General features: G+C 37.2%; 1 protein-coding gene across 1 annotated transcript in view; it reads left to right on the forward strand.

Moving 5' to 3' along the window:
* The window catches only part of PTPRD (protein tyrosine phosphatase receptor type D), a 376,747-nt gene that overhangs the window by 136,593 nt on the left and 215,087 nt on the right, over window positions 1-25,067 (forward strand). Inside the window, exons 3-4 of the mRNA XM_037374079.1 lie at window positions 16,556-16,701; window positions 20,886-21,027. Coding sequence (XP_037229976.1) covers window positions 16,556-16,701; window positions 20,886-21,027 — 288 coding nt within the window. The remainder of the gene's footprint in view (window positions 1-16,555; window positions 16,702-20,885; window positions 21,028-25,067) is intronic.

Here is a 25,067-nt window from a genome sequence, read left to right on the forward strand (position 1 = left end):
TTCACACAAAACTGTGCACAACTGCATGCATTTCATTGCCTTTTTATTTCTTTTAGAAAAGAGGTTAATTTAGTCAGTCCTGAAAGGTCATAATGAAATAGTATGTGGGGAAGAGCATGGATATTTTCAGATAACAATGATGCAGACAGTTGGCTCTGGCTCCACAGTGCAAGATCCAATATTTATTCTATTTGCAATGTTTGGCAATTAAAATTACTTGGTCATAGCCATCCCACCTTTTAACAGTGTAATGCTTTAGTTGTTAGACTAATTTCATACTCATTTGCTGTGGTGCAGAGGAATCACCTGTAGACAAGATAAGAAAGAAATTGAGGGCATAGTGGAAACATTCACTGGAACATGATCAGAAAGCTTAAGAAATAAGATCAGACTTCCATCAGAAAGGACTTGGATTCTCAGATCTGGGAGAACAGGGGAGGCTCAAGATGGGAACCAGATAAAGAATGCAGTTCCACATAGAATAAAGAGAAAACATGCTGGTGGGTTGGGGGTTGGGGTAGGGGTGGGGGTGATGGAAGAGGCATTCAAGTGTTAAGAGGAAATTTGAACTTGGAGGTTATCAATATGGGAAGATTTACACACTTACACAAAATCTCATTTTCATAATGACAAAGCAAAAAACACCTTTGTAATGGATTGCAGAATCCAAGGGAGTTAAATGTATGTAATGCAGTACAGACTGGTGTGGGGGTTTTTTTGTTAGAAATGATAAGGACGGTTTGGTGTGTCAATACCTCTGTCAGTTCTGAAGTTGCTCTTCTTAACTGTGACTGCATAAATGTGCTCTGGCTACCTTAACTGGTAGGCAGACAGGGTAGCCTGGTTGACTGTGTTGAATCCCAATCCCTTTGCAAGTCTTATCTAGGTGCTTTGGTACCGGCTTTAAGGGATCGGTGGCTAATGGTTAACTGTGTGGCCTTACCTAAATTAAAACTGACAATTAAAAGGACATGTGTATGTGACTGTAATTATAAGGAGTGACTGCATTATGGGTAAATGCAAATGTGAGGAATGCTATTGACCCTATTTGAAGTGTTTGGGTTTTTTTTTCCTGTGCTATAAATACACACATGCATAGGTTACCTTATGCACTCGGAAGCAAAACCACTCTTTAGTTTGCATTTTGTTTGCCATGGTAAGTCATATATTCAGGCATAATAAGGTTGGGTTTTGATTTGGTTTTGTGTTTGTTCTTTGGTTTTTTTGTGTTTGGTTTTTTTTAACGATGGTAATTAATAACCTTATTTTAAAAGTATGATGATTTCCTTGAAATAACAGCAGTTCTTACTTACGGAAAGAGAAGTGTTCCTTTTTAAAATTAAGCTGCCTCAGATTTTGGTTTTCCTTCTGTTTCTTCCTTCTATTTTATCCTTATAAGATTTTAAGAAGAAACTGGTCCTGTATACACTATATTCTTGTCTTCATTCTTAGCATCTACATATACCTGTATATAGCTCTTTGTCTCTAGGAAGGGACAGTTGCAAATATCCTATTACTGTTGTCCTGGTAACAGGGGGCAACGGCAGAAGCCAGTATACCCAGTAAGGATGGAGAATTTTCCAATAAGGAACACACAGGATTAGTTCATAATATTTCTAGCTTCTGATATCAGGTAGAATGTCACAGATTGGAATTCTTCAACCAATACAGGTTCCTGTATTGGGAAGAGTCAGAACTATACCTCTTTTAACTCTGCCCAGCAGGTGTATTCCTGTCTAGCAGTGTAGAGCTAATTAAGCAAGCACAGCAAAAGACCTGCCATATCTGCTGATATTGTGCTACAGTCTGATACAAAAGTTCAACATGTATGTAGGAACATACCAAATTACTGTTTATTGAGGGAAGCACACAAAAAATGTAAACCATGTATTCTTCATCATTAACTGTGTTGCTGGGTTTAAGGCCAAACACATTAAAAAAAATAATAAAATATGTCTGGTACTCCAATGGGCTTTTCTTTGCTGGTTTCCATCTCTGTCAGTAACAATTTTGTATTGATCCTCAGCCCCACTTCTGTTGCTTTGGTACCTTATATTGCGTCATATTGTATTATTATAGTGAAAAGCACTATTAAGAATACTGAAAACAAAGCCTTCAAAGACTGCATTTTTTTGAGCAGTATTTTGAAAGCGGTCTACTTTGAGAAAGAGGTTTGGTATTAGAAGTGAAAGCATCAAAGTATAACTTCTAAATGTTTGTTACTAACTCTAATTAGATTCTTTTTTTCCAGTTGTGTGTGCAAGCTTTTGACACAGTGATATGCCGAGTTATTGAACCTTTAGAAACTGCTTTTCTAAAGGCGTTCAGTGAAGGAAAAATACACATAGTAATTGATTCTTGAGATTTATGAACACCACAGCAATTCATTCAAGAGGTTTGACTGTTTTTCTGTATGGGGCCTTACATTTAAGGAATACAGTGAGTAAATTGCAATGTTCAAGACAGCCCTTGGGAGCAAGTGAAATTTATACTAAAGCCAAAGCTTTGAAACATTTTTCATTTTTAATAAACCTGTGTGACTGACTGGTTATATATTCATATGTAAACATCTTATTTTTACTTATTTTGTTATTTAAATATTAAAAAGACTTGAAGTTTATCTTGATTTGGGTTATCCTGCATTGTTTGACCAGCAATTTCTGGTTTTCTTTTGCTTTTCAGCATTTTTTTCATGAAGTGAGCTGTGTTTTCAGCTCATTTCTTATTCCTGTCTTTCTGCAGTGCAAATCCTCTTGTCTCTGGATATTTGAGGCCAGCTATTTTGTGTTCTTTTTGGTGACCTGCTATATTCTCTTCATCCTCAGCTTCAGCAGTCTAAGCTTATATGAATTTATGTCAGTAGTTTCAGTTTTGTTGTGAGAAATTTATTTCTGGTTGTTTTATTACGTCCAGAAGGAAGAATCAGAAAAATCAAGACGTTTTGAAACAATGCAGATTTTACTCTGCTTTTGTATGGTAACTGTGGGCAGACTGTAGCTTTGATGATGCAGCACAATAGTCAATCACTAGCAAAATTCTACATTTTGAATATGCCATTGAATAGAGATTTGAGTTGATAGACATTAAACTCAGGTTCTTAATGCTCTGCAGGAAACGTTCAGCCATTTTGAAGTATACTTTCAAGCAGTTCCTGAAGTCTGATGTGTAAAATACAGTTTTCCTAAATTTCTAATTTCTGAACATGCATATCACTTAGATGTAAACGTATCTATACATACTTAGTGTTATGTAAATGACTATTTGAAGTGAATATTATAATTAACATGGCTGCATAAATAAAACATTGAATTCCACTATATATATGGGCACACACTATATTACTTATACACCTTTGAATTTGAATTCTGATGCAGAAATCATTTATAATTTCATAGAAGATGACAGCTTTCTGTACATACCTCTTGGTGTGTAGCAGTTCTTATTTAGTACACTTGTGCATATAAGCTGATTTCCTTAGAGGGAGGAATGTTAATTAAAGCAACGTTTTGCAGTACTGATAGGGAGAGGACGGCAGTTTTCAAAGGCTAGTAACTTTGCCAAATAAATACCGGTTTTCACTGACACACTAAACATATGAGTGTACTTTGTTTGTTTTTCCTTCGCTCTAATACAAGTGTCATCCTTGTTATAACTAGGTAGGGCTTAAATGGCAACATTTTTCAGGCCTCCCATTCAATGCATAAGCACAAATCTCTACACAAATTTTGTAAATATAGTAACAGTAACTACTATAATACTCCCTTCTGTGTTTTGCAACATATGTAAGTAGCATAATCCTGGAAGTAAGGAAATTGAGACATGGAGGTTAACTAAATTGCCTGAAGCTAAACAACAAGCAATTAGCAGAGATAGGATTAGAATTACAAAGTTTTGGCTCTGGTCCCTCTCTTCTGTCCAGTAGCCAACTGTCACTTTCAGTGCTTTTGGCTTCCCGTTTTAACTGTTGAGACCAAAGTTCAGTAAATTATTTTTCTTAATCTTCCTACTACTTAGGTATTAACTGAAAAGGAAACCATGACTGGGAGTGATGCTAATTTTTGTTTTTAGAATAATTGGAAAGAATATATTTGCCTATGAAAGAAAAATGGATAGTGCAATCCCTGTTGGTAGTTATATTTCAGTAATTTTTACTTTGATTTAAAAATGGGCATGAACCGTGCTATCCAATTATATTTGAAGTTTCAGAGTGATAATCTCTGTGACAGGGCAAATGTAAATTAGTTGGGGTTTTGTTTCTTTGTTTTGTTTTTTAAAGAAGGCTTCATATGTCCTCTCTCACGAGCTTGTATTTTGTAATCTAAAACATCAAGTATGCCTTAAACACAATAGATTGGATGAAATTATAGAATGCATTGCAAGTACTTAGTGTTGAATCACTAATTTAAAAATGTATTTCAGACCCTGCTAAGATCACCTGTGCACATCAGTATGTCAGTGGTCCAGTTATGGTCCCAAATTATGGGGGATCCTTCACTGTAAAAATACAATCACTCTGCGGATAAGGCACGATCTGAAACCCAGGTGAATTAACTTTGTTGATTCTGTATTGCTTTCACTGACTGGCTTTGGACCACACACCTGAACTGTTCTAGACAGTTCCAGTTTGGGCTGTTTAGCTTGGTCTCAGACCAGCTGTGTATTGAGCAAGAAGAGTGTAAGACCAGGACAGCATGAGAGGAGAGTAAGAATGGAATGAGTCCCTGTTTCTGAGCCACTGTTGGTTTTCTCAAGTGAAGATAAAGCAGAACTGTGACATTTGCTGGGAATTCCTTCTAAGGGAGATGAGCAAACAAAAATGAAGCTCTTCACAAAGTGAAGTAATTTGGTAGTGCTCTTAAATTTGACAGTACAAATAACCTGTATGAATGAAAGAAAATAATTTCTGGCTTATTCAGTTGAGCAAAGCTTTGTATTCAATGGCAAAAGAAGCTAGAGAATGCTAGTGTAAGATTTCCTCATACAGTATAGTATCTGGCCATACATAAGAGTCTTACTGCTCTTACCCCCAGATTTTTTCATTTTGTCCCCCTTCAAATAGGATACCCTTGACTGAATGTCAGTTCAATGTACTGCTAAGGTTTCTTAGTATCTCATTTTTTAAATGAAGAATATATTTATATTAAAGAGAGAAGAATAGAAGACATCATTGTTGAGATATAGATGAGATAGGTGTAAGATAGGCACAGCACTGTGGGCCAGGATTATCTATTTAGGTGTATTTTTAACCACTTTCAATGATACTAAAATCACTCAAGTAACATGAATAACTGTAAGATTCTTGTAAAGCAAGTGCAGTGCTACAGCAAAATACAAAATAATTGTACTCTTTGGTGGTTTTATTTGGTAATGGATTGCAGAACATCCATTGTATGAACTGCTATCACATATCAGGAGTAAAAGAGAAATTAACTTGTAGTAGTTAGAGGTATACCTTTATGTGGTGATATGTTCCTTTTGGCTATGTCCTACTATTTAATTGAATTTTTGAGCTAGTTACAACTTTGTTGTGCATACCTTTATGTAAGGTTGTGTTTTTCACATTTTGAATGTATTCTATATAATATACTTCAAATTTCTGCAGGTGCAACTTCACTAGAGAGGAGTTAGAGCAATATAGCTCCTGTAGAAGTTCAGGGAGCAGATGCAATTTTAACTACAAAACTGTTATTTAGGAATAGTATTTTTTTCTTATTGGCAATCCATTGTCCTCACTGACAGCAAAACGGGACTTGTAGGAACTTGTATTCACAGCAGGAGCTATACACAGTAGGACACTTGTGTAGTCCCAAAACCACACAGTATCAAAATACCTGCCATTGTAAATACATTCTAATCAGTGCTTTTATAGCTGCATAACCTTATCCCACAGCAGGCTACGTGTACTGTGGTGACTGTACTGATGTATCTTAAGTGACTTGAAGTCAAGGAACTGGGATGATCCAATGGGACCTTTAGTCACTGAATCTTTTTAATACCTATATACACTATTCTGACCTAGTTTATGAATGTTTGCATATGTATCATTAATTTATCATCTTATGCACTGCACTAACCTGTTTAGTACAGCTGAAGCTGTTTTGCACTGTGTAGCTCTCACAACATTGGTAGTAAGAGGGAACATATATTCTCTCTACTTGGCTGGACATCTAATTTAGGTTTCGTATAATCAATTGTTGTAAGCAAATGGTAAATGTTGTTTTACAACAAAGAGAGAGAGAGAGAGAGGCGTTTATCAAGTTCTGGGATTAATTAGTTGTAGCAGAAAAAAGCAAAGAAGGATTTATAAGTCTCTACTAACAAGTATTTTTTAATTTTATTTTATAACAATCTTACTGTTATAGTCTTTTTATTAACCAGTTAAGCTCAATAAATTACACTTACATCAAGTCATGCCATTGTTTTGCAAGTAGAGAGTAATCTTAAACACCTTCATTCCCCAGACTGTATTTGTTCATATGGGCTGTAAGATTTGATTAGTTGCACACACACATCTGTCTCAAGTAATCAGTCTGCCTCTCAGCGGTTTAATAGTTTGCACCCCCCACCCAAAAAAAAAAAAAAAAAAAAAAGAGGTATAAAGGTATGTGGTTACCACCAGAACAGGACATGTCTCTGTCCATAATGCTTCAAAAGAGGATAAGATATAAACCACCTTGTCACTAAGTTGAAGGTAAGTTATTATATTTGAGATGGGTTTGATGAATCCAAAAGTCACCTTCAAATACCCAAGAAACAGATTGGGTATAATCCTTGTCTGGTGAGAACAAAGACTGAGGACTAGTATTTGGCCAAGGGCTTGGTCCCTAAACTGTGCCTTTTCACCTTCTATGGACACAAGAGGAGAAGGAAGGCCTTTCGGTTTTGGTAACTGCAATAGAAAGACTGAATGCCTTCAAATTTTCTATCACACATGTCCTTACAAACTTTGATAGCATATGTATTTTGAGTTTTATAGTTTTTTCTTGCTTTTACCTTCAGCTAGCTTGAGCTAGGGATGATTTTTCAGTAAGTGGATAACATTAAGGTGTTTCACCCATATAGGCATGTTGTACAAAGGACATGGATCTTAGGTCACCTTCACAGAGCACAGTAGCAGATTGTAACAGAATGCTTTTCCCCTTTGGTGTGCTGGTGAGTTGATGTATTGGTAACAAGTCAGTGTTAGAAAAGAAAGATGATACTTAGATGAAAGCAAGTTATGTGGTCTGTTCTCACCACAGTGCCTGGCAGGGTCATGGACCAGATCCTTCTGGAAACTATGCTGAGGCATATGGAAAATAAGGAGGTGATGAGTGAGAGCCAGCATGGCTACACTAAGTGCAAGTCATGCCTGAAAAATGTGGTGGCCTTCTAGCATGGGGTTACAGCATGGATGGATCAGGGAAGAGGGACAGACGTCATCTACCTGGACTTGTGCAAAGCTTTTGACACTGTCCGACATGACATCCTTGTCTCTAAACTGGAGAGACATGGACTTGATGGATGGGCCACTCAGTGGTCAAGGAATTGGCTGGATGGTTGTACTCAAATAGTTGTGGTCAATGGCTCAGTGTCCAAGTGGAGACTGGTGATGAGCAGGGTTCCTCAGGGGTCTGTACTGAGTCCAGTGTTCTTTAACATTTTTGTGACATCGACAGTGGGCTTGAGTGCACCCTCAGCAAGTTTGCCAATGACACCAAGCTATGTGGTGCAGGTGACATGCTGGAGGGAAGGGATGCCATCCACAGGGAACTTCCCAGGCTTGATAGGTGGGCCTGTACAAACCTCATGAAGTTCAGCAAGGACAAGTGCAAGGTCCTGCACATGGGTTGGGGTGACCCCCAGTATCAGTACAGGCTGGGTGGAGACTGGATCGAGAGCAGCCCTGAGGAGAAGGACTTGTGGGTGCTGGTGGACAGAAGCTCCATGTGACCCAGCAATGTGCACTTTCAGCCCAGAAAACTAACTGTATGTTGGGCTGCATCAAAAGAAGCATGCCCAGCGGGTTGAAGGAGGTGATTCTTCCCCTATATTCCATTCTTGTGAGACCCCACCCGGAGTACCACATTCAGCTCTGGGGCCCCCAGCATAAGAAGGACATGGACCTGTTAGAACAAGTTTGGGGAGGGCCCCAGAGATGATCACAGGGCTGGAGCACGCCTCCTGTGAAGACAGGCTTTATAGAGATGGGGTTATTGAGCCTGGAGAAGGGTCCAGGGAGATCTTATAGAGGCCTTCCAGTTCCTAAAGGGTGCCTACAGGAAGGCTGGAGAGGGACTTTTTAGAAGGGCATGTAGAACCTATGAAGTTTAGAAAGGCAAGAGATAATGGCTTTAAACTGAGAGAGGATGGATTTAGATTAGATCTAAGGAAGAAATTCTCTACTGTGAGGGTGGTGAGACACTAGAACAGGTTGCCCAGAGAAGCTGTGGATGCCCCATCCCTGGAAGTGCTCAGTGCCAGGTTGGATGGAGCTTTGAGCAACCTGGGCTAGTGGAAGGTGTCCCTGTCCATGGCAGGGGGATTGGAACTGGATGATCTTTGAAGGTCCCTTCCAACCCAAACTATTCTATGATTCTCAGGCAGATTTTTTTTGTATTTCTCTTCTACTTCATAAGGAGTTATGAGAATTTTCTTGAATCAGTTCCTTGTCAAGTATCAACACAACTATGTTTAGTGTGTAGAGTTTGATGGTTTCTTTTTGACTCAGTCTTATTAGAAAGGTGATTTTGTTTTCATAGTTGCTCATTAGTAATCTATCCTGTGTATAAATAGCCAACTATGCATTTTCTTGTTTTTAGATAAATAAAAAATGAGTGGAAGCTTCACTCAGTTGTTACAGTGCCCCAATTTTATTTTTACTAGTCCTGGTTTTGGTATTTACATTCTGAGTTTTTTAATAAGACTGAAACACCAATAAAGGCCATCAAACTTGTCACAACATAGATACTTTCACTCACTAATTGAAACTCTTACATGTAGGAACTGGTTATTGCCCCTTTTCTTTAGAGCAAAACTCCTGTAGAAAGAGATCAGCTTGCCTGGCATTTTAAGATCCACTGCTGCAACTTTGCACATTGAAAAAGGGTGTCAGCTCTCAGTTACCAAATAATTCATATGCAGTCTGCAGACATTCAAATTTGAAAAAGGCGCAACAGAAAGCTTTGAAGTGGAATTTCCTTTCATTAAATTAGTGGATATGACAAGGTTATGTAATGTTCCTTGGGGATGAAGTGTTGCACGTCACTAACCTTTTAAATTCAGGAGGCTTCATGGGTTTCATTTGCTGCTGGAAGAAGGCTTAGTAATGGATTAACTAGCAAGTTGCTCTTTCTAACTAAGGTGGATGAAGCCCCATCCCTATTTTACATACACTGTATGTGATAAATACTGTGTATATGCACAAACTTACACCTATTTTGTTTTGCATTTGTCATTTGAATGCATTTGCTAGTGTATAACTTAAAAGTATATGTGCAGTTTGGTTAAATTTAGTGTTGAAATTCCTATAGTCATGGGAAAGAGAAAAAGAGAATTCTTGCTCTCTACATTAACTGCATAATGGGTACTTAATTCTGCGCCTAGTCTTTCAGTGCTCAGGTTAATCAAATACTAGAACCGAGCCTCCTGATTCTCTTCTCTTAAACTAGTGTAAACGTGAGTTCTTGTGCAGAAACAACTGAAGGCACACTGGAATAAATAAGGGGAGACTTAATTCTGTAAAATCTCATTTTCTGTAGTGATATTTATAATAACTAATAAATAATAAAAAATCACACTAATAAAGGTGTGATTTGTAGTGAAGATAATGGGTGTGTTAAAGTGGCAGGTAAAGCTGCATGCGCAGCTTGAGGGTTGGAGGTAAGATTAGATAGGGGTGGCAGTAGGTCTGGTTCAGGAGCCTTCTCCTTCTGATCATCAAGAAGGTTGGCGCTGATGACCCATCAGCTTCCTGTTACGCTTAGCACGATTGTGCTCTGCCAAGTCAGTAGTTAATGGCTGGTCTCAGTTCTACAGTAAGTGTCCTAATTTGTCATGAAATAACTAAAATTGTTACCAGGTTGCCTGCAACAGGTTTTAACAGAAAAAAAAGAGCAATAAATTCTTCAGCCTTATCCCAGTTAGGGTATAAACATATTGGTCTATAGTATTAATAATAGGCTTTTCCACAATTTTTTTTTACATAGGTTCTCCATATATGTGAAAGCCTTTTTCTTTCTCCAAGGCGGGGGGGTGAGATATGATGATGTCAGTTGGCAAGTAAATGTGTACTGCTCTCTGTGTTGTTTTGTATTCCTCCCATGTCCCTGGAGCTCATATAATATCTATCCCTAAAAAACCATGCATAATCCGCAATGAAATGAGCTGGTACTAAGGTTTGCACAGCCTAGAGGTACAAATTAGGAATGTGCTATTTTACCGCTAGACCTTTTAGAAAATGTAACCTACCTGTTCTGCCTGTAACGCCCTGCTTGTAAGTATGTAATTTGATTTCGTATTTCAGGGAAGAATAAACCCAATGGTCAGCCTAGGAAACTGACATTGCATTGCAGAAAATTTGAAAATGTAAAGATAGTCTTGTAAGCAAACTTCAGAATTGTACTTAAACTTACAAAAGGCATTGTGGAAATGCAAAAAGAGAAGAAAGAGATGCATTATGTTCATGCAGAACTATGAAAATATTCCAATCCAAGTGAGTTATTTTAGTGTCATGTTATAAATACACTTCATGGAGCCTCAATATGTGAAGAAGGACTGCTTCTTTCTGGAGAATGGTAAACTGTGTCTATTTCAGAAGTTCCTGTGCCCCATGGGTGGACAGCTTGACTGCTTGTCAGCTGTCTTAACATCTATGGCTTTAAACTAATTAAAACAAACATATTGAAGCTTAATATAGTTAAGGTGAGCTAACAGTAAAATTTAATTTTCCTTCATCTATTAGAGTGTCATTTGGAGTAGTTTCATAGCTGTCACCGGAGCTTCTCAGAAGTCCCAACAAGAAGTGCACAACAAGCAGCAGAGTGGGAACCCTCAGGCCTTAGATGACAAATCTTGTGGTACTCTCCATCAGTCCAAGTGATGAAAATCTGCTGTTATGTTGTTATTTTTTTCCTTGACAAGGTATCAATGTTCAGTATCGGCACAAATATCTGAGTATGCACTGGTAGATAAAAAAGCTGAAATAAACAAAACTTGTGCTGTTTGTGTATTACTGCAGTTTTGATGGTGCCCACAAGAGAGTTCAAGTCCAGAAATATGAGGTGCTGATTTTAACTGGATTTTACTTCTGATATTTTAATTACACCTCTGTTATTTTAATTGCATCTTTATTGAAATGTGAGCAAGCAGAATTTGAGAAGTGTTGAAAGGCTGTGATATCGTAGTTAGCAACCTATTACATGTGAATTTTTTTGGCAGATTTAATTGCAGTGGAAGTTTCCCATATAGATTGTTACTGTGCTTAATGAAGTGTACTGCAGAGAGTTTTTGTTGGGTTCTGCACTGCTGTTGTTAAGGGACATTGAAAGTAGTTGTCAGTTCTCAATCAAGAGTGCCCTCGTTAATAAGTACAACTGTGTGTGCAGTGTAATTGTGTTTGCTGTCAGAGTGTCTAGCAGCTTAGGTCAGAATCAATGTCAAGAAACTGACAACATTAATTGTGGAGATAATTTGTGTCAAACCTTCATTAACAACCTTTATAAAGATAAGGGCAACTAATACTACTTTTCATTTTTGGTTCTGCTGGGTTATGATTTCACATACCCTTATGCTGGTGATGGTCACTTTATATGTAAGGAGAAGAACATGTTAACTGAATAATGAAAAGAAGATGGATTACATAATACCTATCTTTCTCTATGGCTGGCGTCTGTCACCATAGTCGGAGCATCTCTTGACCATAAATGAGTTTGTCCTCACAAGACCAATTAAACATGCAGATGTTATTATTATTGTGGTGCAGCTGCTAAGCGTGAAGCAGAGAGTATAACCTGTTTGCCAAATTGAATTTTAATTTCATGAATTTAAAGATGAACTTTTGAAAACCACCTTTGTATGCATTAAAATGTCTGAATTGTGCAGGACTACTTAATTTTCCTGTTTCGGATAAAATTATCTATGTTCTAATGATAATTTGGCCTTCTCTGATATCATATGATACCTCAAAGGTAACTGTCTTACTTTCAAAATTAGGCACTGGAGGAAGAGTTGTGCCAGTGTTGTTTTGCAGGAATTACTTATTTGTACAAAATGAAACTTTGACTAGCCACATACATTATTTTTCCAGCTAGACCATGGTCTAAGTAAAACAGAAACATTACCATTGTTTGTTTCTGTTTGGAATGTGAAGCTTTTATGTTGATGTAGATAGATAATATCAATCTTCATATAAAGTAATGTGGCCTTTACATACAACCCTAAAAGTTTGTTTTTCTTGAAAAATGGTTACAAATAGGGAATTGTGTCATTACGTAACAGACGTGCTTGTCTTTTGCCTCTAACACTTCATTGTAAGTGGTGTTAATTAACAAACTTTACTAATTGTTGGCCAGTAGGACTGCAAAACACTGTTCTTCAGGTCACTACCAAAGCCACATGAGGTATTCAGCCCTATTTCTGTAACTCTACTGCATAGATACAGCTCTGCAGAAGCCAGTAAGCAGTTTATAAAGGGTTAAAGCAGTGGCAGTCCTTTACCAGGTTTGGCTCAGTCCTAGATGAAGGAATTGTCAGAAAAGTTTTGTACCTCTAACAGCTGTCAAGTTTGGTAGAAAATATATATATTCCTCTATGCATTATTTGTTAAAAAGCTGTACAGTTTGCAGAGTGTTGGAGTTGAAGGGGAGTTTGTTTGTTTATTTGTATTCAGAAGTAATGAGAAAGGTAAGTTGTCACATGGTGTAACTTAGTGCAGGCTCTTGTGTCTACCTGCACTGCAGTAATGGAGAATTTGTCTCTGAGTATCTGATCAGGAGTGAAGGGACTCTCCTTTACTTATCTTTTTGAAATTATTGTTATCATTAATCGTTATTAGCTCAGGCAGTGTGGGTCAGGTGAGCGGCCAGAGAGGTGGATTGAGAACTGGCTGGACGGCAGAGCCCGGGGGGCTGTGATCAGCGGCGCAGAGCCTGGCTGGAGGCTGAGGCCAGCGCTGTGCCCGGGGTCAGTGCTGCTCCAGTCCTGTTCAACTCGCTCATCAGGGACCTGGACGCAGGCACAGAGTGCACCCTCAGCCAGTTTGCTGATGATAATAAACTGGGAGCAGTGGCTGATACCCCAGCAGGCTGCGCTGCCATTCAGCAGGACCGGGACAGGCTGGAGAGCTGGGTGGAGAGGAACCTAATGAAGTTCAACAAGGGCAAGTGTAGGGTCCTGCACCTGGGGAGGAACAACCCCACGCACCAGCACAGGCTGGGGCTGACCTGCTGGAAGGAAGCACTGTGGAGAAGGATCTGGGAGTTCTAGTGAACAGCAAGTTGCCCATGAGCCAGCAGTGTGCCCTGGTGGCCAGGAAGGCTGGTGGCATCCTGGGGTGCATGAGGAGGAGCATGGCCAGCAGGTTGAGGGAGGTAATTCTGTCCCTCTGCTCTGCCCTGGTGAGGCTGCACATAGGGTGCTGTATCCAGTTCTGGGCTCCCCAGTTCAAAGGAGACAGGGAACTACTGGGGAGAGTCCAGCAGAGGCTACAAAGATGATGTGGGGACTGGAGCATATCTCTTAGGAGGAAAGGCTGAGAGAGCTGGGCCTTTTTTGCCTGGAGAAGGGAAGACTGAGAGAGGATCTTATCAACATCTACAAATGTCCTAAGGGGAGTGTCAAGAGGATGGGGCCAGATTCTTTTCAGTAACACCAAGCAAAAGCACAGAAAGTAACAGCCACAAACTGCAACGCAAGAAGTTCCATTTGAACATGAGGAAGAACTTTATTACTTTGAGGCTGACAGAGCACTGGAACAGGCTGCCTAGAGAGGCTGTGGATTCTCCTGTGGAGACATTCAAAACCCACCTGGATGTGGCTGTGCAGCCTGCTCTAGGAGAACTTGCTGTAGCAGGGTGTTGGGCTAGATGATCTCCAGTGGTCTTTTCCAACCCTAACCATTCTCTGATTTTGTGATTCTGTAATACTATGTATTGCATATTAGTAAAAGCATGACAACGATAGATATCATGGTGATTGGCAGTGACATAAAACCAAATAGTAGTATATGGTGGGGTTTTTTGGTTGGTTGGTTAGTTGTTGGAGTCTTGTTGTTTTTGTTTGTTTGTTTTATTCTTCCCCCCCCCCCCCCCCCCACACACACACACATACACACACACACTTTTAGAGCTAATTTAGCATAGCTCAGCATGGTCTTTCCTTGGTTTGGTTTGGTTGTGTTTATAATCTTTTTTGTTGTTTAAAAATCTTGTAGTTCTCCTGGTCCCAATATAATTAAGTAAAGTGTTGCAGGAATGTATGCATAGCACGGTTCTTAAATTGAGTTGATTTCCCTCCTTGACCCTTGTAATGCATGGCAAGGTTGGCAAATATTCCAAAATAGGCCCTGTCTCTAAGGAAGTAAGGTACTTTATTGGTGCTGAATTTATCAGTTCAGCAGTCACTGAATATATGAGTGAGGCATGAATTTAGAATTAAAAGCTGCTTATGAGCTACTATGCAGTTACTCTGTGCTGATGGACTTGCCCATGCACTATCTTTCGTTGGTTTGAGGTTAAACACTGAATTCACACAATGTCAGAGAATAAAAGTAGAATGGCGGTGCATCATTTTTCACTTGACGGCACACAATTGCAACTTGTGCCACAGAGTATCAGCATATCAGATTCAGTCATGTCTCTTGACATATCAGAGTGCTGAATTAATACATGTATAGAAAAGGACTGAAAGCTAGCAGTTTTGGTGAAACCCAGATACTCTTCATCAGAATACATTTCCCTCTTTTCTGTGGTCCAGGCATAAAGCTGTGCCTTGGGAAAAGATTTTTAGTTTCTTTGATTGAAGTGTGTTTTATTTGCCACAGTTTTGGCATTTTTTGACATCAAGAGAAGTTTTGAAAAGTTGAGCAATAAAAATTCTGCCTGACATTTCTGTTAAAGAAAAAAAACATGCAGATTTTCAGGAACATTAGATTTTTACTGCATTTTTCCAAAAATATCTTTGATTTTGGTATGTTATACATTAGGGGTAGAGTATAAAAACTCATTTCATTTCATAAACTTAGGACAATCTGTATGCTTTCATACTTAATGTAGCAACATAAGAACAATATGTTCAGTTTGTTTAGTAATAATGGCTACATCGCATTTCCTTGGCATTTTAAATTATTTCAGGATTTCTTCCAGTGTTACATATGTGCATACTTGCAGTCTGCTGGGTTTCTAACATTTAAGTAAACATGCTGACAAGAAGATATTAGCTGTGGAAAGACCAGTTCAGCAGAATAAGCTGTTAGACATAGAAGAGAAGAGAAGCAACTTAGAAATGAAGGCTAGTGTGAGACAGGTACATACCTGTCAGAATTAAGAGAGGAAAGTGAAGAAGAGTGAAGAGGTTGAGAACAGGAAGGATCTGACTGCTGAAAGTTGAAATTGAGAGCAAAAATCAATTGCAACAGCTGCTTTAGAGCAACTACATACAACAAGGTCTGGATTTTTCATAACTTATTGCCCCTAAGTATTTGTATAATTCAAATCAGCATGAAGTGTATCAGATTACTAAAAAAATCACAGCTAAGAAAGAGAATTATGTAAATATTTACAGTAACTCTTCAACATATCTGTACTGTGGTTAGACATCATTCATAGATTTTTATATTAAGTCTTTAGAAGTCATGTCTTGTGTTGGTGTAAGTTCAAAAGTTTTGTTTCACCACAAGGCTGATAAATGAATTTTAAGTAAGTTTTAACAGAAATAAAAGGAAAGACAATAGTTAAAATGCCTTTTCCTGCTTCTAAAATGATTTGTCTATTTTTCTCTCCTCTCCTGTTGTTACAATAATTGGATCTTTTCTCACTTCTTTTTGACAGAGTAGAATAATTTGGGACCAAACAGGAGCTATGTGTGAAACTGCCCAGGCATAAATCTGTTATAGTCCTTCCTGCATGGTCTCCTAATACATAGTCATTTACCTCCACCACTGCAAACTTAAAAATACTTTCTCTAAGTGTCACTGATTTTAATCGCTCAAAGGTGGGAATTCTGTTTTCATGACATCTTGTGATCATAACATTAAGTCATGAATCATGATCTTATTCCAGCTGATAAGCTCATTTTGCAACAGAAGACAAATCTGATTTTTTATTTATAATGGTGATAAAATATAATGTGTGATCTTGCTATTCTGATGCTATCAGATTTCCTTTTTAATATACATTTCACTAATAAAATCTGTAAGTACTTTCCCTTAGTTATTTTTTTCTTAATACTTTCTCTTGCAGGAGAATATTGTCACTGGAAAAACAAAATATTTCCTCCTTTTTCATTTTGAAATTTTGGCATGGCTTATTTTTTATGGTTGCTACTTAGATTAATTTTGTTATTTTTTGTTTTTTTTCAGCACCACCAAAGTTTACAAGAACTCCCGTTGACCAGACAGGAGTTTCTGGAGGAGTTGCCTCATTCATCTGTCAAGCCACAGGAGATCCAAGACCTAAAATCGTCTGGAACAAAAAGGGAAAGAAAGTCAGCAATCAGAGATTTGAGGTATTAGGTCCATTGTTCTGTTCCTCTGAAAAACATTAATTCCAACCTCGCTTCAAATCCCAATAAGTGTGCTTTATTTTCAGCGATTAAGCATATAGGTATGACTATCAGGGATAACTTGGAGGGAGCAGTCTCAGGAAGTTTTTATGTTGCAGAGTGGTTATACATAGCACTGTTAAAGATCACTACGTTTAGTATGATCATTAGCATGATCTAACTGGGAAGCCTTGACACGCTTCTGTTTAGCCTGCTATCTTTTCCATGAAGGAGATGGGGGGAAGTTACTTGAGCGATGATTGCTATCTCCAGAGAGAGCCATCTCCTATTGTGATAGTATGCATTGAACAGACCAGGGCTGCTACTCTTCTGCTGTCACTGTTGCAGAGAGAGTTGAAAGGGACATTGTAGTTCCTGCTGCTAAAGAGGAAATGTAAAATTCCTTTCCTTTGATTCTTTTCAAACAAGAACCTAGGAAAAGGCTTTAGAGAAAGCTGTTTCTCTCCACAACCTTCAATTAAAGGAAAACGTGGAGATAATCTGTTCAAAGGGTACTGGTTATTTGGGAGAAATAAGACAACAAATATTATTCCCTTTCTTAGTGTCAAGAAGAATTAATATAAAATACAGATTGACCTTTAACATGAGCTAAAAAATGAGAAAATGGGATAAGGCTTGTGAAAAGTATACCAAAAGTGGCACTAAGAATGTTTAATTTTCACTTTGTTTCTTCACTATTTTCAATGTTAAGTAAAAGATTTCTGCATTAGGAAAACTACTGTTTGGAAGATTACTGATTTGTATATAGAATAGTTGTGATGTATTTTATGAGTGAATGATCTAAGACATACCTATTAAAAGTTGACTAAATACTGAAATCTTCTGGGTTAAGTTTTAGTAGTAGTTGGGGAGATTGCTTGCCCTGTCCTTCAAGATAGATTTACATCAGCAGAAAAGAATTGCATTTCTTGTATAAACTAAATTTCTTTTATTCCTTTTTTATTCAATAAATGTTTAAAGGGATTAGAATTTGTTCATTAACCAGTATAATTCTTTGCTTGTGTATTTACTACAATATGAGAAATAAAAGCATGGATTTCAGTGTGACCTGCTAGTGCCAAGAACTGGTTGCAGTTTGTAGGGTGTATGCAGAACTTTAATTGGCTAGAGTGATTAGCATAGAAATTTTATCATAAATTCTACATGGTTTATCCTCTTCTGGTCACAAAATTTTCACTCAGGGTCAATTCTAAACAGTGAAATTCTGGGCATGTACATGTTTACTGTGTTGATTCAGTTTTATTTTGCAGTATGTCTTGCTATATTTGCTTCATATATTGTTTTCTATGTACCTATGTACCTGTTTCTAGGAGAATAAGCAAAAATAAAGTAATTTTATTTCCATTAGAAATATTTAAATGGAACTGTTAGAAATAATTTAAAATGTTTTAAAAAAGCCTTTAATGGACTGTTGAACAAGCTGTATAGCCAAGTGAGGTGGAACATAATTCACAGAAATAGAAAACACCAAGGTTTTTATAATTTTTATTATAACCCCTGGGCAGAGTAGTTATATAATGGGCAGAGAAAATCGAAGTTTTAAGAAGTTTCCTTATGTCCAAAGGCCAATAATTCCTGTCGTAGAGACCCTAGATAAGAACAGAGCAGTAGAAATTAGATTCAAAAGGATACATGCAAGATTTGGGAAACAAGAAATTCCTGAGAATGTAAACTGTACCAGTAAGAAAATAGTTAGTTGGGCTTATTTTCCTCTTGTTTTACATTGATATTTTATGTGTTTGTCTGAGTTTGATTACTTAGGCATTACAAGGCATGAAATTTTTTTAGCAGGACACCTGTCTTCATAGAAGCCTACTAAATACAGCTGGAAGGGACTTCAGCAGGCCATTGAATCCACATTCTTTCTCAGGAATGCTGGGGGCTACTTTGGTGGTTTTTTACCCCTCAAATAAACACTGACACCCTCCTACAGTTTTTCATAAACCTTACTATATTTTTTTTTCCCCTCGTGGACTCTGAACTTTTTTTCTGGAACTTGTACATAGCAATTGTCTTATCTAGCAATGGGGGAACTAACAGTCTATTCCCTCTCTCTTGACAGTAGCCTGTTAGATGTTTGAAGATTATTATCGTAAAATGTGGAATGTTCTTGCTCACAGGCTCATTCTCATAACTGAGTGAGATTAGTGGTGAGAGCTGTACATTTTTTTTTCTGAAATTGAAGGCTCCAATAAGATCTTGTGGGACTTCACTGTTAATCTTTCACCTTTTATTTATAATGGAAGTATGTACTATGAATGAATATGATACAGGGGTATTCTTTTTTCTCCTCTTGCTTCAAACCAATTCAAATAATATGAATTAGATAAATCCACTTTAGGTTACTAAGAAGTCTTTCTCAGAGGAACTTAAAAAGAAACAGAGAAGTGGAAAAAACAAGTTTAAGAAATTGCACCATTCTTACCCTCTGGCATGAGGCTGCCTGTGTTCATAGTTCCATGCTTTTAAAAAATAAAAATATCTACTTCAATTGATGGGGAAAGGGGAGGATTCAGTTATCTGTGATACGCAGAAAACGGGAGAACTTATCACAGGAAAAGTAAATCCATTTTATGGTATGTATTTTGGAGCCACCAGACTTGAAACTTAATCTCTGGAATATTTACCCAACCAATCTTCTGCAATAGTTTCTATTGGCTCTCCAGCTAGAATTAGTCAATATTCAGATTTAAACCATAACCATGATTCTCTTCAAGTGTAACAGTTGTGATCATTTGGATCCCATGCTTTCATTTTTTATCTACAAATTATTTGTCTGTCTGTTTTAAGATGTTAAATTTTCCTTTCCCTCATAAATGTCAATTTGTAAAAAATTTTAGTTATTCTTTTTAGTTATTCTTTTGTTTGTGCTAAGGTCTGATGGAGATTTTGTGTTGTCTTGGTATGTTTGGGACAATGGCTTTACTTAAAGAACAAGGAAAAGTAATACAGCCTGTGGGCTATAAAACTGGTTTATTCTCAGAAAAAAAAATGGGGTTTTAATTTATTTCCACTTAGACCTCTCCCACTGCTAAGAAAAAACTGAGGAATTCCTACAATGAAAATGGGAAGAGAATGGGCATATAACTGTAGTTCCCAACCATGTACTGTATTTCTCTCTTACTCTCAACAAGTGTAGAGATCTAGTAGATTACTAGATGTACAGACACCGATGTATGTGATAGGCACGTAATCTAATAGTTTTATGCATGTACATAGAGGTTAAGGCCAAATATTAATTATTTTGAAAAAAAAAAAATGTTACTGTCCTTTCTTAACAAGTGTCATTTACCTGATGGTATTACTAACATCTGTTGATATATTTTTTTTAACATAGATTAAATAGATTAATATTATTACTTAATTATTAGGAAGGATTTTGCAATGTCTGCAGTTTGCAGCACTCATCAAATCCAATACGATTCTGACTGCAGAACAAGAAGGAAATAAAAGCCATTCAATTAATTCTTTCTCATATGAGGGTTAGTATTTCTTGTGTAAATATTCCAATTTTAAAACTAATTCTTAAAGTTTAGCCTTATTCTTTAGTCTCTCAACTGGTGACATACTTTCTAATATAATGCTGGATAAATTTACTTACATTCTGTGGGTTATATGCATAGCTAACCTGAGTACTCCCATCTTGTTCAGAAATTGCTGACCCTTTTTCACTTTGGAGCTAAATGAATGAGTGAACTGTACTCCCGTTAGTAGAGTGGGAACATAGCCTGCAGCGATTAAAATTAATGTAACTGGCATTTGAAGGTAGATTACTTAAGCTAAGAGAATGGAGAGAGGCTGATGGTGAAGTTCAGGATAAAAGAGCATTAAGTTACAGGATCCTTTCTTAAGCCGTTGTTAGCTAGTGCTTTTTTGTTGTTTGTTTTTCATTCTGCCTTTCTTGAAACTATCTTAGAGCAGCCATCAAAAAGTCACTGAACAGCAATCTATGTTTCAAGGTATTGCCACTTAAAACCTTTTGTTTGGTATTTGTCTGGTATGTATATTTCAAAAGCAAACCTGGCTTTGATGACAAAAATACCAACAGGTTAATTAATCATGAACAGATTAACTGAGGGATAGGCATTTGTAACAACATCTGTGACAGCTTTTGTTTCCTTCTATAGGTAATAGAGTTTGATGATGGATCTGGGTCAGTTCTTAGAATACAACCACTGCGCACGCCACGAGATGAAGCTATTTATGAATGTGTGGCTTCCAATAGTGTTGGTGAAATAAGTGTGTCCACAAGACTCACTGTTTTACGTGGTAAGTTCTTTCTAAACATAACTAATTTATTTCTTCATAGAGCTGAAACTGCTGTGTTGCTGTAGAAGTTTCTCTCCAGGGAAGTTAAGTACAGTTATTTTCAAATTATAGTCCTGATACTGTTAAATACAAACTTTTTAACATCATACTTGAGTATCATGTTTCTGAATTTTGGACCATAGAATATTAATGTGAGTATGCAGGGTATGAGAGATTACAGTGGAGAAAAGAAGTAAGAAGTAAGTGAAACAGGAATTCTGTGTACAACACATTATTATATTGATTATCAATTAAAAATCACTGCTTTATGAAAACAATTGATTTACATTTTAGTGCTTCCCTGGGTGGCTTAGCTTTATGTGATCAGCATTTACACAGAAATTTGTCCAATTAACAGTGACCTTGAAAAGTTGCATAAATAATTTTTAGATGAGGATAAAACTGCTACAAGATTTCCCCCCAAGATATAACACATAAAAAAAGGAGGATTTCTTCCATTTCAAATATGCATCACCTGAGTTGTAGTCTCACTTCGGCAAGAATTTTTTGAAGACAGTAAAGGAAAAAATCGATTCTTTCAGCTATCCTTTGCGGGGGGGGGGGGGGGATATGAATGTACTGCCAAGTCTACTGTCTAGATAATACTCAGAGGAGTAAATACTGGTAGTCAGATGACCTGAATGTTTCATTCTGTCACCTGAAGATGTATGGAAACTGGTTTTGGAGACACTTCGTGAAATATCACACTCTTTAATTTGCAGGGTTGGTTTTATGACTAAAGATTACTGTCTTATATTGTGATACTACATGGCATTACTTGATTTACAGAGTTAACTGCTAGGGGCCTGTTTATAAGAGTTGAGGATGATTAATCAGCTTTGTAGAATTTAGAAGATAATTTTTGAAATTTATGATTTAAATAATATTTTTTAATCCTTCTATCCCAACAAATGTAGGGTGACAAGAAGTTTTCTCTTATTTTTCTCTGAAGTTGGGTTTTTATTTATACTAAGAAAGCTGAAAGATTTTTTTCTATACTGTCATTAGCTATTTTAATGACTATGAACAGTCCTGTTATTAACTGCTGGAGTCAACTAACAACACTATGTACATATACAACAAATAATAAGGCTAAGCGCATACATAGTCTTTTCTTAGTCTGGTGTAAGCAAAGCCTTATAATATTTAAAATAAAAAATGCCATGATTGTTCCTTCTGTAATCTTTTAAAAGTTGTTCCTGGTCTAGCCAATGAAAATGGAAATATTGGTTCATGTTTTAACAGCACCATGGACATCTTCTTAACTCCCTAAGATAAGGTTTTCCCTTTATTAACTGGCAGAAGCGCTTTTCGTGCACAGCTTTCGTGTTTTTGAAAATGAATGTAAAATGATATTTTCATACTGTATGTAAAGTTCTGTAAATTAAAGGGAGATGGGAAAAGGAAGGAGGGGGAAACTCAGAAGTAGTATCCTTTGTCTTCAGGGTTTCTTGAAATGTATTTATAAGACTCTCTGGACTTGAAATGTGCGTGCACGTGATTTGAAAGATACTGTTCTAAACCAAGCAAAGTTCTCATTTTTGAATTTGTAGTGAGAGGCAACAGCCCCCATCTCTCTACTTACGGCCACAGTGGTTGAAAAAGGCAAGAGTTGTCTAAGCATCAAGACTGACCAACTTGCAAAATATGTTTCTTTGCTTGTCCTATTGTTTTTTTTAACTGATTTCTTGATTTATGTGGTTCTGCTGCCTATGTTACTCAAATAGTTCAATGCTACTTCAGACAATACTAGCATCAGATCTTGTTTTAAAAACCATTGATAATGATATGCGTATGCAAAAGCCTGATGAACAAAACCCACACCTTGTTAATTATGAAGCTAATATTTAAATAAATTTATTTAGTTAAAATTAATTGTCTAATTAAAACATGAAATTTGAAAGATTGTGTATTGTTTCCAGCCATAATACTGATGACTTCTGCAACTGCTGGAATATACTTTTGCCCCAGGAGCAGATTTTTTATTATTATTATTATTATTATTATTATCATCATCATCATCATCATCATCATCATCATCATCATCATCATCATCATCATCATCATCGCGGATTTAATCTGAAACTGGGAAGAAATGAGAACTCATGAACATACTGGGACTGTAGATTTAGATAAAGGGGTAACAACAAAGACAGGAAGGGCCATGCAGAGTAACAGGGCACTGTAGGGAAATTTTGGCAGGATTAAAATTTTGATGTTCTGTAAGTACAATGACTTGCTGTAGTTTTCCAAGATAGTTCACTGCTAAGGGCATTAGCTGGAAGAGAAGTAATTCTAAGCTTCTGCTTTACAAACTTACACAAATCTTTATCTTGTACATTCTGCAATAGCCTTGTAGAAAACACTCCATCGATTATGTCTTTGTGGGAAAGAGTGCCTCTGTGCCTCACATAGCCGCTGTAGGAATAAATATATATCATAGATGTGAACAGAAATTAGCAGACATAATGAAATGCAAAACAGGGTGAACTGAGTTTGATCTGTGGTCCACTTAGGCGTTACTTATCCTTGGGGCAAATGTGTGACTCTGGATTGCAGAAGATACACACATATCTTCCATATGTTCTTCAAATATTTTCATAATGGTGCTATCACAGGCCCAGCTTGGCATTTGTGCCTTTTGCAAGAGGGCACCCTGGAGAGGAAGTCAGAGTTTACCTACAATTCAACACACAATTATTGTGACCCTGATGTGGGACACTGATGAAATCAGGATGTTCCCAGGACTTGAATTATCTACCTATATTCATTTTTGTTTCACTATATCCAGTTTAACTGCTACAAATCATTTGTGCAACAAAGAACAGGCAACGTTTTTGCCTATGTATGCAAAATTTTTAGAGCCAAACTTGCAAGTTTTTCTGTCTGTGGTAGTATAGAGTAAGAGTAGTTCTATGCACTACACATTTTACCATTTCATTTGGTTCCTACACTGTGACCAGTCAGTAGTAGTTGGGTCTCTAATAACTATGAATATCAAGAAAGTCCTTAGCTTCTGGGTGCTGAAACTTTGCATTGTGAGAGGGAGAAAGGGCAGAAAAGGCAGCTACAGATGATACCGTTTCAAGGCCTTAGTACAAATTAGGTATTTACCAAAGTAAATCAGGAAACATTACAGGCTAAACTTTTAGGCTGGATATTGTGACAGTCTGGACCAAGAGTGAACGTATGAGATACATGGAAACTACTTTTGATTTTCTGTATATAAAGCAGGCAGCTACTCTCCAAGACAGATTTTACCCCATGAAAATGCTGGATTTGAAGGGAAACAAGGCTTGTAAGGAAAAGTCTGGAAGTCTTCTTCCAGGCAAGAGAAGTCAATGCTATTTGTTTTGGACCTTTTTATTTTAAATATTTGTGCTGAGCACCTTATGAGTGGAACAGTACTTTAATTCCAATTTGCCAGTGTTCAATAGACAATGAAAGACAATAAAGTGTATAACCTTAACCTAGTCTGCAGACATGGGAGGTGGAATAGCTTTTCATTTATTGTCCATTCATTTCTTGCTAAAGCCACCTAATTGTTTTTTGGTCTTGCAAATGGTGGATAACTGACATTTTTCATGGCTATAGAACAAGGATTCTGGCATCATATGTAAGTATATAAAGTGTTCAGGAAGGAGGAAATTAGGTGCCTCCCTCTAGCAGAGGAATCAGCAACAATTCCGTGACTGTTAATTTTAAGGAGTCCTGCTTTTCATTTTGTAAATTATTATTTTGTTATTATTCCTTAAAGTTCTGCCAAGTCTATATGGACCTCAAGAAACTTAGCTTCAACTGCCTACCCAGACAGGCTACAATTGCAGCATAGAAGAGTGCAGGTTTTAAGCAAGGATGGGGAAGGTCCAGTAAAGCTACTAAGTACATTCTACTGTCACTGCTGTTTGCTTTCTTTTCTTTGCTGTCTGGAAAGTAATGAGAGAGACAACACAGGACACTTAAGCAGAAAGCAGTTTGTTTTCTTAGCCCACAATCCTCTC

The sequence above is a fragment of the Falco rusticolus genome, chromosome Z (assembly GCF_015220075.1).
Source record: "Falco rusticolus isolate bFalRus1 chromosome Z, bFalRus1.pri, whole genome shotgun sequence".
Taxonomy (NCBI): domain Eukaryota; kingdom Metazoa; phylum Chordata; class Aves; order Falconiformes; family Falconidae; genus Falco; species Falco rusticolus.